This window comes from Mytilus galloprovincialis, chromosome 5 (assembly GCF_965363235.1).
Source record: "Mytilus galloprovincialis chromosome 5, xbMytGall1.hap1.1, whole genome shotgun sequence".
In the NCBI taxonomy this organism is placed as follows: domain Eukaryota; kingdom Metazoa; phylum Mollusca; class Bivalvia; order Mytilida; family Mytilidae; genus Mytilus; species Mytilus galloprovincialis.
Genome location: NC_134842.1, coordinates 98,269,473 through 98,285,915, shown reverse-complemented (window position 1 = coordinate 98,285,915; position 16,443 = coordinate 98,269,473). Strand labels below are relative to the sequence as shown.

At 31.1% G+C, this 16,443-nt stretch overlaps 1 protein-coding gene across 1 annotated transcript; it reads right to left on the bottom strand.

Annotated features, from left to right (window-relative positions):
- Nucleotides 1–6,763: 6,763 nt before the first annotated feature.
- LOC143074878 (nucleoside hydrolase-like) lies at nt 6,764–12,669 on the bottom strand. Its single transcript, XM_076250103.1, has 5 exons — nt 12,458–12,669; nt 11,755–11,926; nt 10,206–10,322; nt 7,500–7,636; nt 6,764–7,155 (listed from the first exon to the last, which is right to left on the bottom strand). Exons 1-5 carry the CDS (start codon nt 12,635–12,637, stop codon nt 6,826–6,828), a joined length of 936 nt encoding a protein of 311 aa, XP_076106218.1. The 5' UTR covers nt 12,638–12,669; the 3' UTR covers nt 6,764–6,825.
- Nucleotides 12,670–16,443: the final 3,774 nt, after the last annotated feature.

The window sequence follows — 16,443 nt, the reverse complement described above, 5'->3', positions numbered from 1 at the left end:
CCAAACAATTTCCTTCTATCAAGTTCCCTGTTCACAGTATACATTATGAGAGTTCGGACAAGTGTAAAATGTCAGATTTAAAAACAAAATGTAATTATAAATTAATTTTACAAAGTCTTAAAAGGTCTGTCACTTTGACGGCGATGTCTGAAAAAATCAAATAAACAGATTTTGAAAACAATCCTTGGCATTTCTTTTATGTGTAATATATCACCATAAACATCATATTACCTTTATAAAAAGAACAGGTCAATTATGCTATTGGTAAAGTTTTATCTTTCATTTTTGCATTGTAACAGGTATATCTTCAGAATCAAATTTAGAAACCATTTCGTATAATAAGATTTAAAATCAAATGTCATAAAAAGTCCTTTTCCAAAGCTTTTCTTCAAAATTCATATTAATTTTGTCATTATCGATTCCAAATCTCAATTTTCGAAACTAATACAGAATATAAATTGCCTTAATTTTTTCTCATTATATGTATGACGAGTATATCTTCATTAAACAGGTTGCCTATTTAACGTATGATACTGTCTATATACAAAACTTTGAGAAACTTAATGCTACACATATTCTAATTAAAATCAAAAGTAAAAAAAAAAAATCTTTTTTGCTCTCTGATAAAACAAAATGCTTGAAATATATATGATTTATCCACGTTTTTTTTCATTTTTTCAAATATTAACCGCTGTTCATGATATTTTGAGTTGAAAAGTATTCATTAAAGACTTAATTTCTTCAGTTAGAGCTTCAGAAGCTTAAATTTTTGGGTTTAGTAAGGGAGAGACTGAGGAATTTCAGTCAATGAAGATACCAATATTAAATATCTATAAACAATCAGTAATAAAATTGAGAAAGGAAATGGGGAATGTGTCAAAGCGACAACAACACGACCATAGAGCAAACAACAGCCGAAGGCCACCAATGGGTCTTCAATGTAGCGAGAATTCCCGCACCCGTAGGTGTCCTTCAGTTGGCCCCTAAAAATATGTTTACTAGTACAGTGATAATGGACGTCAAATATACACAAGAAACTAAAATTAAAAATCATACAAGACTAACAAAGGCCAGAGGCTCCTGACTTGGGACAGGCGCAAAATTGCGGCGGGGTTAAACATGTTTATGAGATCTCAACCCTCCCCCTATACCTCTAGCCAATGTAGAAAAGCAAACGCATAACAATACGCACATTAAAATTCAGTTCAAGAGAAGTTCGAGTCCGATGTCAAAAGATGTAACAAAAGAAAATAAATAAAATGACAATAATACAAAAATAACAACAGACTACTAGCAGATCCAGACCTCAATTAAACTGATTGAAAGATTATGTCTTCATCATATGAATATCAAGCACAATCCCTCCCGTTCGGGGTTTAGTATCATACTATCATAAAATATATGAGAAGAACGTAACCCGTGTCATGCCAACAACATGTTTCTTTTAAATAAAAAATGTGTTTAGTTCCGATGCAAAGACCCTATACGTGAATCAATATTAAAACCAGAATATGCAATCTTTAATGACCGGACAACAGTATCGTAACTATATCCCTTCTTAATAAGTCTGCTTAAAGGTTTTGCAAGCTTTTGATGTGAATAATGACATTTTTGTGCTTTGTAAAGAATATTAACATAAAAAAATGGATGTAAAATACTTGAAGGTATAAGGTGTCTGAATGTTGAGTTATATTAATTTTACGAATTATTTCCTTATACCGGTGATAAAATTTAGTAAATGTTTTGACCAGATGGTGATATCGAAAACCCTGGTGTAATAATTTTTCAGTAATACATAAATTTCTCTCGCTAAAATCTAACACGTTGTTACATACACGAGCGAATCGTTCAAGTTGAGATATATAAACACCAAAAGATGGTGACAAGGGAACGTCACCATCTAAAAATGGATAATTAACAATAGGAAATGAAAAATCATCTCTTTTATCATAATTGTTTGTATTAAGCTTCCCGTTAATGATATAGATATCAAGATCGAGGAAAGGGCAGTGGTCATTGTTAGTATTAGCTTTTCAAATACATTTTTAATAACAACTAGTTACGATATTTTTCATTAAATATTTTAGGTGTAGGAGCCGTGTGTTACACCAAACAATTTCCTTCTATCAAGTTCCCTGTTCACAGTATACATTATGAGAGTTCGGACAAGTGTAAAATGTCAGATTTAAAAACAAAATGTAATTATAAATTAATTTTACAAAGTCTTAAAAGGTCTGTCACTTTGACGGCGATGTCTGAAAAAATCAAATAAACAGATTTTGAAAACAATCCTTGGCATTTCTTTTATGTGTAATATATCACCATAAACATCATATTACCTTTATAAAAAGAACAGGTCAATTATGCTATTGGTAAAGTTTTATCTTTCATTTTTGCATTGTAACAGGTATATCTTCAGAATCAAATTTAGAAACCATTTCGTATAATAAGATTTAAAATCAAATGTCATAAAAAGTCCTTTTCCAAAGCTTTTCTTCAAAATCCATATTAATTTTGTCATTATCGATTCGAAATCTCAATTTTCGAAACTGTTATAGATTATCAATTGCCTTTATTGTTTTCTCCTTTTATCTATGGTGAGTGTATCTTCACTAAACATGTTAAATGTAAAACTTACAACTGAAAACTACAAGTCGTTTCTAGTTGACATTCCAGAATTCAGGGAGGAAAGCCTCGTGAACATTTTTTTTATTGGAATTGAATTCTGATCTTACCTACGCAAAATTGTATCGCTAGCATTTGTAAACATTTTTGTTTTCAAAATTAGATGCTGGTCATGATGTTGCATTTACAAGTATCTATTACAGACTAAAATTCTTTGGTTAGAGCTTCAATTGTTTCAATTTTTTGAGCGAGAATTGGAGTGACTCGGGAATTTTAATTCCTGAAGATACCAAAAGTTTAGATTTATAAACAATCGGTACAAAATGTTTCGAAAACATTTGTAATAAATCAAAGTTACGATATATTTCATTAAATGTTTTAAGTTGAATAGCAGTTTGCTACATCAAACAATTCCATACTGCCATGTTCCCACTACACAGTATACATTATAAGAGTTCAGACTAATGTAAAATGTCAAATTTAAAAACTGTTATTATAATCGTACAAGGTCTAACAATGACTGTCTCTTTTACGGCGTGTCTAAAAATCAAATAAAGAGATTTTAAAAAACAATCCATGGTATTTTTTATAATATCACCGGAGACAACATATTTCATTGATAAAAAGATTTTGACGTGTTATTTTTCATTGTTGCATCATTAAAAGTTCGTTTCTGTAGCTTTTCCTCGAAAAACTAGTCGTAATCGATTCGAAGTCTTGATGTTCGAAACAATAATGGAATTTCAATTTCCTCAGATTTAAATATGTTTATGGGAAAAGGTGTGTTTCAGGAATTTCAGCCCTGAATATACCAATATTGAAGACTTATAAACAATCTAAGATGAGCGCTTCGAAAACAGTTGTGATAAAAAAAAAAGCAACGATATCCTTCATTAAATATTTTAAAAGTGTAGTAGCAGTTTGTTACACCAAACAATTCCATTCTGTCATGTTCCCACTTCACAGTATACATTATAAGAGTTCGGTAAGTGTAAAATGTCAGATTGAAAATCTGTAAACATTACCCAACATTACCCAATCATGCAAAGTCTGTCACTTTTACGGCTAGGTCTGAAAATAAAAAAAACAGATTTCAAAAACAATCCTTGTCATTTTTTATGAGTAATATAACACTTAGACAACATATTACCTTCATGAAAGGTAAACGTCTAATATCCTATTTGTAAAGTGTTGTTTAATAAGATTTAATGTTAATGTCTTAAAAGGTCCGTTTCCGTAACTGTCTTTTGAAAACCTATTTTCCCGTAATCTATTAGAAATCGGAATTTTCAAAAGTATTACGGAAATTGAATTGTCTTATATCGTTTTCTCTTTTTCTCTTTGATGAGTTTATCTACATTAAACATGTTATATGTTAAATTACAACTAAAAACATTAAGTGTTTTTCTTTCCAAACATTTCTTTGAAGTTGACATTTCAGAATTCAGGGAAGAAAGCCTCATGAACATGTTTGTCATTGGAATTGGATTCTTTGATCTTACGTACGCAAATTTGTAGCGCAAGTATTGTAAACATTTTCATAATTAATTCCTATTCATGTTGTGTGAGTTTAAAGATATCCATTAATGTCTGTTCAGTTAGGGCTTCAATTTTAGGTCGGAAAAGGGTTGTCTGAGGAATTTCAGTCTCGGACGATACCAATATGGAAGATCTATAAACAATCAGCAATGAATATTTCGAAAACATTTGTAATAAAACCATGTAACGATATCGTTCATTAAATAGCTTAAGTGTAGGATCAGTTTGTTACACCAAACAATTCCATTCTGTCATGTTCCTACTTCACAGTATACATTATATGAATTCAGACAAATGTAAACTGTCAGGTTTAAAAACTGTAATTATATCTCAATCTTACAAGGTCTTACAATGGCTGTCATTTTTACGGCGTGTCTGAAAATCAAATAAACAGATTTTGAGAACAATCCTTGGCATTTGTTTTATGAGTTGTATATCACCATAGAAAACATATTACCTTTATTAAAAATGTGCATTATGATATTTGTAAAGTGTTGTATACTAAGATTTAAGGTTTAATGTCTTAAAACGGTCCGTTTCCTTAGCTGTCCTTTCAAAAAACTTTTTTCCCGTAATCTATTCGAAATCGGAATTTTCGAAACTATTACGAAATTTGCTTGCCTTAGACATTTTTCTCTATGATGAGTGTATCTTAATTTAACATGTTATATGTTAACTTACAACTGAAAACGTTAAGTGTTTTACTTTCCAAATTTTTCGTTGAAGTTGACATTCCAAAATTCAGGGAAGAAAGCCTCATGAACATTTTCGCTATTTGAGTTGGATTCGTTGATCTTATGTTCGCAAACTTGTAGCGCAAACATTTGTATATATTTATTTAATACTAAATTTCTTAAGTAAGAGATTAAATTGGGGTTTGTTTGTTTTTTTTTAGGGAGGGAGAAAAGAAGAGTCACGTGATATTCGGTCTTTGAAGAAACCAATAGTGAAGATCTAAAAGCAATTACTAATAAATGTTTCAAATACAGATTGGTAATAAAACGATATCTTTCAATAAGTATCTTAAGTGTAGGAGCCGTTGGTTTTACCAAACAATTTCATACTGTCATGTTCCCTCTCTACAGTATACATTAAACACTTTTTTTTTCATTAAAACTAAGTTTTATTAACATATTTACATTTGTTAATAGATACATCAAATACCGGTACCTTTTCCCGGCCTCGTTAACATTAGTATAGAACATCTTTTATGGTTAATTATGTTAGTACACAAATTTTCAACAATCCGGATATAATTCATGTCTTCGCCTGAATAGTTTTCTATACTAGTTTCTTTGTTTACAAAGAAGTTAGATAACATGTGTAGTGCTCCTTTATGGAATATATATTAATTAGTGCTTTATACATTGAACACTAAATCTTTTGAAAGTTCAGACAAATGTAAAATGTCAGATTTTAAAACTGTAAAAGAATTTACTACTCAATCTCAATCAAGGTCTCTCGAGTTTATGGCGATGTCTGAAAACTAAATCATTAGATTCCGAAAAATAATCATTGGCATTTATTTAATGAATATCACCATACCTTTATAAAAGAAACAGGTCCATTATTTTATTTGTAAAGTGTATTTGTCATTGTTGAATTGAAAACGTATATCTTCAAAATAAAATATAAAAACCATGTCGTATAATAAGATTTAAATTTGAATGTCTCATAAAAAGTCCGTTTCTAAAGCTTTCATTCGAAAAACTATTCTGTCGTTATCTATTCGAAACTTTAGCTGAATTTGAATTCCCTTAGATATTATTCTCTTTTTGTCCTAGACGAGTTTATCTTCATCAATCATCTTAAATATACTGGGATAAATAAACAATCATTACTGAATGTTTAGAAAAAAGTAAAATCACAAAAATACTGAACTTAGAGGAAGATCAATTGGGAAAATCCATAATCACATGGCAAAATCAAATAACAAAACGCATCAAAAACGAATGGACAAGATCTGTCATATTCCTGACTCCAAAACAATTGTACTAATACCAAGTTACGATATCTTTCATTTAATATTATAAAAGTGTAGTGGCAGTTTGTTACTCCAAGCATTTCCATTCTGTCATGTTCCCACTTCACAGTATACATCCTGTGAGTTCGTGCAAATGTAAAATGTCTGATTTTAAAACTGTAATTATAACTCAATATTTAAAGGTCTTACACGGTCTGTCACTTTTACGGCGATGTCTGTAAATCAAATAAAACAAATTTTGAAAACAATCCTTGGCATTTCATTTATGAGTTATATATCACCATAGACGACATATTCCTTTATAAAATAACAGGTCCATTGTGCTTTTTAGAAAGTGTTATTTTTTATTGTTGCATTAGAACAAATATATCTTCAGAATCCAATTAAGAAACCATGTCGTATAATCAGACTTCAGTTTTAATGTCATAAAAATTCCGTTTCCGTAGTTTTCCTTCGAAAAACTATAATGTCGTTATCGATTCGAAATCTCAATTTTCGTAACTATTACGGAATTTGTATTGCCTTAGATTTTCTACATATAAACAACAAATCAGAAAGGCATAACTTAATACAATATAGAGATTAGTTAAAATAAAAAGAACAAAACTAAATCTATTTACTTTGTGATACTTTTATTTCATGAAATATATATGAAATGTATATATTCATGATATATTTCACATAACCATGGACATGAAATATGATTTTGCTTTATCTGTGTTGACTTTCTTGATAATCTTTACATTCGGCTTATTTCCCATTTTACCAGCCCAATCAATGACTAGCTGGCCTCGTGTATGATCACCTCCAATCTCAACGGTACACCATTTTTCAACAGACTCAGTTATAACTGTTTGGTCAATAGCCGTTGCCATTGTCAGGAGATCGTACGGTGAATATTTTGGGTGTTTTATGAGTGTCTTGCAATAATGACTTGTCTTGCTGGAGAAAGCTTTAATAAATCGGCTCTTTTTGGTATCCATATTCACCCATCTGTCATACCATTCCTACAATTGAGAGGTAAAAATAATACCGGTATAAGTAATTGATACTTCATAACGGATTTTGTTTGCAAAACACAATTTTTAGATATACATTTATTTATTGATATTCAAAGACGGTACGAAAAAAAAATAATTCTTGGACAAGAAAAATATGACTCTTCTTTCAAGGATCATTACGAGTATCTGCGAATTATTGCGATTTGTAACGAGTTATTAAGGGATACCAGCTAGTTACGTATGGATGTATGTGACTGACTACAAGTTTGGGACTTGTAAGAAAAATCCGTGTATGTGAAAGGGGCATAATGTGAACTTGTCAAGCCATACATTTTCAATTTTATACTTACCCATTCTTGTCCATTTGCTTCTGCTGCTTCCATAGACAATAGGTTTACTGGACACTTAAGCTCTTGTAATGTAATATATGCTGCTTCCGGGTCCGCGTAGAAGTTGAATTCTGCACCTAAATTTATATTTCCTCGTCCTATAATATGAAACAGAAATGCACACGTTGAAAACGTGATGAATTTTATGGTGTTGATTTTAAAGAATAAAATTAGTACAACATAAACATTATCAATGAAACATGACAATGAGGTCAATGTAGACAATCTAGACAATATGTACACTTTACATTCATTACATAGACAACATATACATTGTAGTTGAATAACAGTATACAATAAACAGTCAAAGCAATTAAAACTTATCTTTGAAAACCCATGAAAATGAGGTCAAGGTCAGATGATACTTGGCAGACCTATTGCTTAAAGTATCTTAGAAATGGAGCATATTACTGACTCTTACAAAGACCAATGAATTATGCTTTCCAAATCCGTGAAACGGACATAATCTTTAAATTTAACCCCGATCACTTATCCTTCACATGAGGTCCAGGACATGTAATCCTTGTCTAACATTATATTACTATGTCTTTTGATTTAGTTCAGTAATTTCGATTGGTTTCTTAAAGTGTGCCTTTCTATGTGGTGATGTTACACTATTGTTTCAGGTAAGGTCGAAGTTTGGTACCTATTACAACGTTTAAACCCACTGCATAGGTTTGCACCTATCCTTAATCAGAAACCCGATGTTTAGTGGTTGCCGTTTGTTGATGTGTTACATAAGTGTTTCTCGTTTTTTTCTATATTTTCCTATTTGAATAGTTTTACACCAGTCATTTTGGAATCCCTTGTAACTTGCTGTTCGGTGTAAAGAAATGTTCCGTGTTGAAGACCGTACTTTGACCTATGATGATTTACTTTAAAAAAAAATTACAAATTGTGACTTGGATGGAGAGTTTTCTCATTGGCACTCATACCACATCTTCATATATCTACGAGCATGTAGACCTTTCAAGGATCCTAATTACCAAATGAAGTTATCATATTACGTATTACACAAGGTATTAAGCCTCCAGGTCTACGTGTTTCTTAATCATAAGTTTTACACAATAAGTTTACGCCGTCGACGTCGCCGCTGCAGAATTGTAATCCACGTGACTTTCACTGCATGCTTGTCACTGAATCCAATATTAATGTCAATAGTATTGCCAATTTTGACCTTACCTTTTTTTCAATGCGTTCCGACTGTCTTGATTAAGTCATAACAATGTATCATCGTAGAGATTTTTTATTGTTGTTTACAGCCCTTGGATGGTGTAAACTTCCCAAAAAAACGTGTATGGTGTAATGGTGTAAGGTGTATGGTGCAATGGTGTAATGGTGTAAGGTGTATGCTGCTATGGTGTATGGTGTAAGGGGAATGGTGTAATGATGTATGAGGAATGGTGTGATTGTGTAACGTGTGATCGGGAATGGTGTGAGTGATGGTGTACGACATTTCGTTAGTTGAAAACGAAGTTCTTTTTATTTTTTTATTTTTTTCAAATAGTAAACATAAACAATAATAATAATCTTAACATTTGAAATTGAATTGCATTATGGATAATTTTGGATCGTGTAGATAGAATAGGTAATGGTGTATGGTGTAATGTGTAAGGTGTATGGTGCAAAGGTGTAACGTGTATGGTGTAATGGTACAAGGTGTATGGTGTAATGATGTATGTTGTATGGTGTTATGGTGGATGGTGTTAGTGGGAAGTTGACACCATCCAAGGACTGTACCACTTACTTTGTGTATTGTGAACTTCAAAAATAAGATCTAAATTGACTTTTTTTAAGAAGCAAGGTGTGCATACAGAAATCAAACAGTAATTTCGAAAGTTGCAAAACACATGTTTATGTTTACTTTATGAGTTTTCAAGACAAAAAAATCAACCAAAACACGCCTGAACATTAAAAGGTGTAATCGACTTTGCTCATTTTAAAGACTTTTTCCCCCAAAAAAAGTCGCCGGGCAGAGCTGCACATAGATTTTTAAAAGGATCAATTTTATTTTTCGGCAGAATTTCGCTCGGAAACAAACAAACAACGACAAAGCAAAACGGGAAATAAGAAAAACGACAAACAATAGTATACAAAACACTAGTAGTGTGAATTGAATGAAACATTACTCTATGAATGACTCTTTGTCTACTTTCAAAAGTAATTGACATTTCCAAAGTTTCTGTAGCTTAAACTGTATAAATTCTTACGTTCCATGCTTTTACAAGTCTTATTGCGAGATTATTGCTAGAACGAATCGAAGCATAACTTAAAGATAACCTAAAAATTTGAAAGCAACAGATTTTATTCAGAGCGTAACTTCACATAAAATTATGTTTTATCGGATCTATGGAGAGATCACAATGCTTCTATTTGAATATCGATACGGTATCGTATATTGCATTGCAACATTACCAAAACCCACTCAGGCAAAGCTGACATGAGAGGAGTTAAGGTATACTTTATTGTCACTTTTGGTCATAGAGCTCTTGATATTTTGTTAAGGGTTAATATATCATTTGCTTTTCAAAAAACGGATTTAGAGCCTTCATTTTGAAGGTAAATCATTTAGAGCCTTCATTTTGAAGGTAAATCCAGAAAAAAAAACCAATTCGGATGTACAAAATCATTATAAATTTATTTTCATTTAGCAGTATATGCACTTACCTTCAATGTTCCCTCCCATTATGAATACCTCTTTTAACTTTCCGCCAAAGTCTGGATCAAGACGTAAAGCCAAGGCAATATGTGTTAACGGCGCAAGAGCTATTAGGGTAATTTCCCCTTAAAATATAATTCAAGACAAAAATGAATTCTGGATGGATTTGAAAAAGCTTTCAAACTTACATGTAGTGTAATAACAACAAACAAAACAGATTTGTATTTGTCTTGGTCTAGAAGAATATCTGATAGCAAGGTTTGTACTTTTCTTAATTGCAAAATGACATTTAACGCAGGCATGTTCTCGGGTATACATCTAAGATAATATTTTATCAATGCATAGGGTATAATTCCAACTCATTTTTGCTCCTGTCGTTAGTTAAGAGCCGCTGGCCTTTGTTAGTCTTGTATGTTGTTTTCAATTTTAGTTTATTTATATGTATTTAGAGTTAAGTATGACGTCCATTTTCACTGAACTAGTACACATTTATATGAAGGGGCTAGCTGAAGGCCACCTCCGGGTGCGGGATTTTCCATGTTCGTTTACTGCCGATTGGTGACCTTTGACTGTTTTCAGCTCTTTGATCGGGTTTCTGTCTTTTTGACACATATCCAATTTCCATTCCTAGTTTTATTGCTATATAGACACGTTTCATACGAATTCGAAAAACTTTTCAAGTAGAAATTTTACAGAACGAGTTATTTGCCAATTCTACTACATTTTTGGGGAAAAAAGAATTTATCGTTGCATATTCACTGCTGCTCCGTATACGATACGTGATGTTGTTTTTCCGAACCCCGCTCGGAGCGAGCTGTCTTTGAATCCATTCTCCATTGACTGTTTTCCATTCTCAATTTTATGTGATATACCAATGGTTACTACATGTACTATAAGTTATGTTTAATAATAACAAACAAACAATCGTAAATAATATTAGTACTCAAAACATCGAATAGAACTAATTAATAAAAGTTGAACATAATTAATTTGCTGAGTATAACATATTTTATCTGTATCATATTTATTAGAACGATAAAAACATTAAAATTTCAAGGGGAAACATGTATTAAGGATGTTCGCTTCTCTGCCTCAAAATAACAAGCATTTTAAATGTCTGTTTTAAAATTATAGTATAGTAATAAGGGAACTAAAAAAAGCGGAAAAAAGGTTAAAGGTCAGTGTGCTTGTTTTTGCGATATAAGCAATGAAAGTTTGGCGGGAAATGATTCTCTCTATATTTTTCAAACTTTTAATATTGTCCTGTTGTTTGTCTCAAAAAACCATGAAAAAACAACAAGGATTTTATAAGATTTTAGAATACGGCTTTTTAAACTATATTTAAGAAAATTAAGAAAAAAAGTAGGGGTTAGCGGGCAATTTTATTTAATGGCCATATAGATTTTGAATATCTGACAAAAAGTAAAAAGAACAAGCGGAGTAAACACCCTTGATTAATATCTGTTTCTTGTTTATATTAACAGTCAAGAACAATAGTACGTTCCTAAATGTGGCTGATATTCCAATATTTTCGTACTGTAAAGCGGTAATATATACCAGGGTTCTCATCAGTAATTCTCAAGATAGCATTCACTGCATGTTCTGATTGAATTAGAGACATGTCAACAGGTATCGGATTCATCAGGTCACCTTGTCCGTCACTGCCATGTGCATCTGCACGCTTTCTGTTGCCTACCATTGACCTACATGCTCCCTTATAAACCGGTATCTTTGAAGAAAAAAAATACATTCACTATCATTTTTTTATAAGTCATAAATTTTACAAAATTGTATGATTTATCGAAGAATGATGAATTTGATAAATGGATTTATTTGAATTGTAGTAGTTGTGTTCTGAATATTGTTTAGATTTTTTGTCAAATTCAAGGGCGGGGAAAATATTGTACCTTTTTTTTCATTTCTATACAATACAGAGGACTCATTTCATAGTTTCGTTTTTTTCTTATATAGATTATCGGCAATTATCCATGAACATGATGAATACATACATGCTTTGAGGTTTGGGCGTTCCTTGAAGAAGATAATACTAGAAGAGGTCTTCGATCGCACATAATCTATAAAGTGTTACTTTCCTTAACAAATGAAGTCTTGTGAAAATAAAAAATATAACTGTTCCTTCCGGGGGGTTCTGTGTAAAACCACCGGCAGCAATTAATGAACAACTAGCCTGCGACTTTTATATAAAAAAAAAAGGAAACAACCCGTTCCAGAACACTAGTTGAAGTGAAAACATACTTACATCTAGTCGATCACAAACTTTCAGAACCCTCAGAGTATTTCTGCATACGTTGTCAATATCAACATTACCATTTACGCACGTAATAGCCAAAATTTCTACGTCAGATCTCGAAAGAGCAAGCATTAATGCTTTTGAATCATCAACGCCAGTATCCACGTCTATAATCAGTTTCGTCGCCATTTTTTCAAGTATGTAGTTATGTTAAAACATATCTATAAACTAAAAATGTATATATGATAATATACGTATGGACGGTCAGGTAAATGCCAAACGTATACGTTTAGGCCAATATGATTACCTAATATCAAGTTAGGTATTGTTTATCTTCAATGTTATTGATATTCAGTTTTGTTAGTTAAGTTGTTTATTTATACATTTAAATAACTTAACTATGCGTTGTAGTTGTCGTACATTTTCAAACGTGCTTACAAATCGTATCTCGTAATTGTTAAGTGGCTGATTGCATATTTGGTTTTTTTCTATTTGATAATTTCCGAGACGAATGTGTCACGGTGACACGCTACAGATGCTCAATAAATACAATTCATTCTGTCTAGTCCATTCTTTATAGAAAATAGTGTGCGGGTTCATGTCACTCATATTAAGATTGTTGTGTTGTGTTTGGTATACAGTTGTTTGGTTTTTCGCCATTTTCGTTGGTTTTTTTTTGCCATAGCATTGTCACTTTGTTTCGATTTATGAGTTTGAATATCAGTTTGGTATTTTTTTCATCTCTTTTTTCTTTCAATCATTTAGATAAAATGTTTATTCTAATTATTTTGGTGATGTAGAAAAGAACAAAGATTAAAAATCAAGATTTGCATTGCAATAATGATAAATGATAAGGCTTGAAAAGAGCTATAATTTAACCCTTATATTGCCAAAACTATTCAATCTTATAAAATCATTAAAAAAAGCCAAGATTATTATACCTTGCAGAACGGCCTATTATGATCTCACAATGACGTGTTAAACATGTCCAAATTGTTATATTTGAATTAGTATTTCTGTTATACGTGTAGTGTTGTGTTTTGTTAAAAAAAAAATACGAGCAAATGTCTAACCAAAAAGTAATTTCAACCATATCTGCATCTTCGTAAAATCTATCTCGTAGAAAAATGTTCTTTTGCTTATAAGTCTTTGCTGATATTTAAGGTAGTACCTAACACTACAGGGAGATAACTCTGTAAAGTCAGCTAAACGTTTTAATTACGTTGTGTTGTATAGGGAATATTAAGCTTCTTAATGATCAAAATTGGTGTTTGTCAAACTGCTATATAACCATTGTATTTTTTCTGACAAAACGGTTGGTTTAAAATTTTTGAAATTTTTATATTTTTGTTAAAGGGTCAAAGTAAATACTTTGTCAAAATTTAAATAAAATTAAACGAGCCAAATTAATTTTAGTGAAAGTGTTAGGTACCCCCTTAATCACACAATCTAAAATAATTTCAAATGGCAACTATAACTACATGATTTTCCTACTCTGTACAGTTTCATTCCTTGAATTAATATTCTATAATCTGCGATTTTGGTAATAAGAGGATGACGCACCAACGTTTCGCAAATTCGTAAATACATTTAATATAATAGTAAACCATGATATTTTTTTAATATTTATAGAATAACACATACAATAATACAAGTTACCAGTAAATACATTGACTAAACAATTAACTAACACCAATGTCGACTGGAAAAGACCACTGGGTAATCCATGAAGTTGACCAGTTCACATTTATTGGTGACATCTGTCGTGTTTCAAATGACCATAAACTGGTCAGTTGCATTTAGTGAAATGGCAATGTGGCCCAAACTGATGAAAATTTAATATATATATATTATTTTGTCTGATCAATTTGTATTATTACCTTTATGCGGTTGCGTAAACATTACATAGGCAACTAAAAGATCATTCAATCAAATAAAAGATAACTACAGTTCAACAAGCGGTCTTAGCTATAATCTCTATAGATTTGTTGTTGTTTATTTATTTATTTAAACTTCTTTCCTTCACCAAAAATACGGTACGAAACATTGCACTTTATAATTTTAAAGGGTTTTAGTTGCTTGTACATGTCTCAACTATCAATTAAACAACGTTACAATACAAAACAGACATTTGTATGTTTTTACAAATAAAGACAGTTTGTTTGTTCTTGTTATTTTGCTTTAATTTGAAGATATATCTATAATTACATAATTATATGGAGTGATAACACCTACAACAAATTAATTGATTGATTGATTAATTAAATAATTGATTAATTAATTAATTAATTAATTAATTAATTGATTGATTGATTGATTGATTGATTGATTGATTGATTGATTGATTGATTGGTGTTTAATGCCATATCTAACACTATTGTGCTATTTTACGGCGAGCATTTATTATTGGTGGAGGAAGCCGGATTGCCAGGAATGTCAGGAGATAACCACCAACTTACAATCCTGACATATGACACTAGTTTCGCGCTAATGATCAAAAGGTCAAGCCTCCCATTTCTTTTTATATATACAAGGGGTAACAGAGCCATCAAAACACGTTGATATTGTTAGTAGAGAAATTGAATTGATAATAAATCGAAAATATCCCACTAAATCGATTGTGTCGTTATCAGCAATGGAAATTTTGTAAATACTTATAACAATACATGTTATAGTCACTTTTATAAATAAAGGCAACAGTAGTATACCGATGTTCAAAACTTATAAATCGATAGAAAAAAAAACAAATCCGAGTCGCAAACCAAAACCGAGGGAAACGGATTAAATATAAGAGGGAATGACGACACAACATTAAAATGTAACACACACAGAAACTAAGCATTAAATAAAATCCGATGAGAATAGCAAATAACAAATATAACATCAAAGGATTTAAAGTATTGTTGAATCGACATTCACTGAAGAAACATTGATATGCACAAGTTCTTTTGTAGAATTGGTATGTTAAATGTTGTCATCTAATAACAAGCAGTCAAAATGTAAAGTAGAATTATGACTGGCATACTATTGATAAGTATAAATGAAATGATAACGGATCAAAGATTTATTAGTCGAACGTATGGATGAGGAAGTTATAATTACAATTTCAATGTTTTTTCACCAACAAGGAAGTTCAAGAACAGTAAATGTAAAAATCACCTCAATATGCATAATGTCTTGAAAAACGCCGATATATTCTTCATATAACTTTGAATGTGAATGATACATGTGATAATAATAATAAAGGTAAGTGCTCAGTTGTATTGATCAAATTGAAATTACAATGAATAGATAATCCGAACAAATTTACATTACTATGAAGATCTTAAGACTAAATCCGATGTCTTAAGGTCAGGGAGTTAGATGACTATGTAAAAACTCATTATATATTTGATAAAAAATACATTGACTGAAATGTTTATCTTAAAAAAAATCTTAAAAAAAAAAAAAAAAAAAAAAAAAAGAAATGTTTATCTTTAATGTTTTAAATTTGAACCTAAAATATCTGTCCTGTGATTTTTTATTGAAATTCGAAATACGGAAATAAGTGCAAGATCGTGAAATATTACGGGAACGAGTTCAAAAAACATTAACGAACAAAGTATTAAGATATCAATTTGTTTACTATACTGTAAACAAATGTCATATATTCGGAAAGAGAAATTAAAACCGACAATTGACAAATCCAGAAAATCTATTGAAAACTTTGGGAAAATCATTTATCAAAATAGAATAGAGAATGGAAAACGAAAATATGTCAAAGAGACAACAACCCGACCAAACAGTAAAAAAGACCACCGATGAGTCTTTAACGCAGCTAAAAAATCATGCATCCGGAAGCGGGCCTCATTTATCCTCTTAGCAATGATGTACTGCTAGTTTAGCAAAATGAATACGCAGTAAACTCCACGACATACAAATGATCAAATATCTACAAAAAAAATCACACAAGACTAATAAAGGCATAGGGTTCTTGACATGGAACAGGCTAAACA

Bases quoted from the DNA above. Each gene is read 5' to 3' on its own strand.
- LOC143074878 (XM_076250103.1), bottom strand. From the start codon at position 12,637: ATGGCGACGAAACTGATTATAGACGTGGATACTGGCGTTGATGATTCA. The intron at 11,927-12,457 runs GTAAGTATGTTT...TTTTCTTCAAAG, and splicing joins AAGTTTGTGATCGACTAGAT to ATACCGGTTTATAAGGGAGC. The intron at 7,156-7,499 runs GTAAGTATAAAA...TCTCAATTGTAG, and splicing joins AAGCAAATGGACAAGAATGG to GAATGGTATGACAGATGGGT.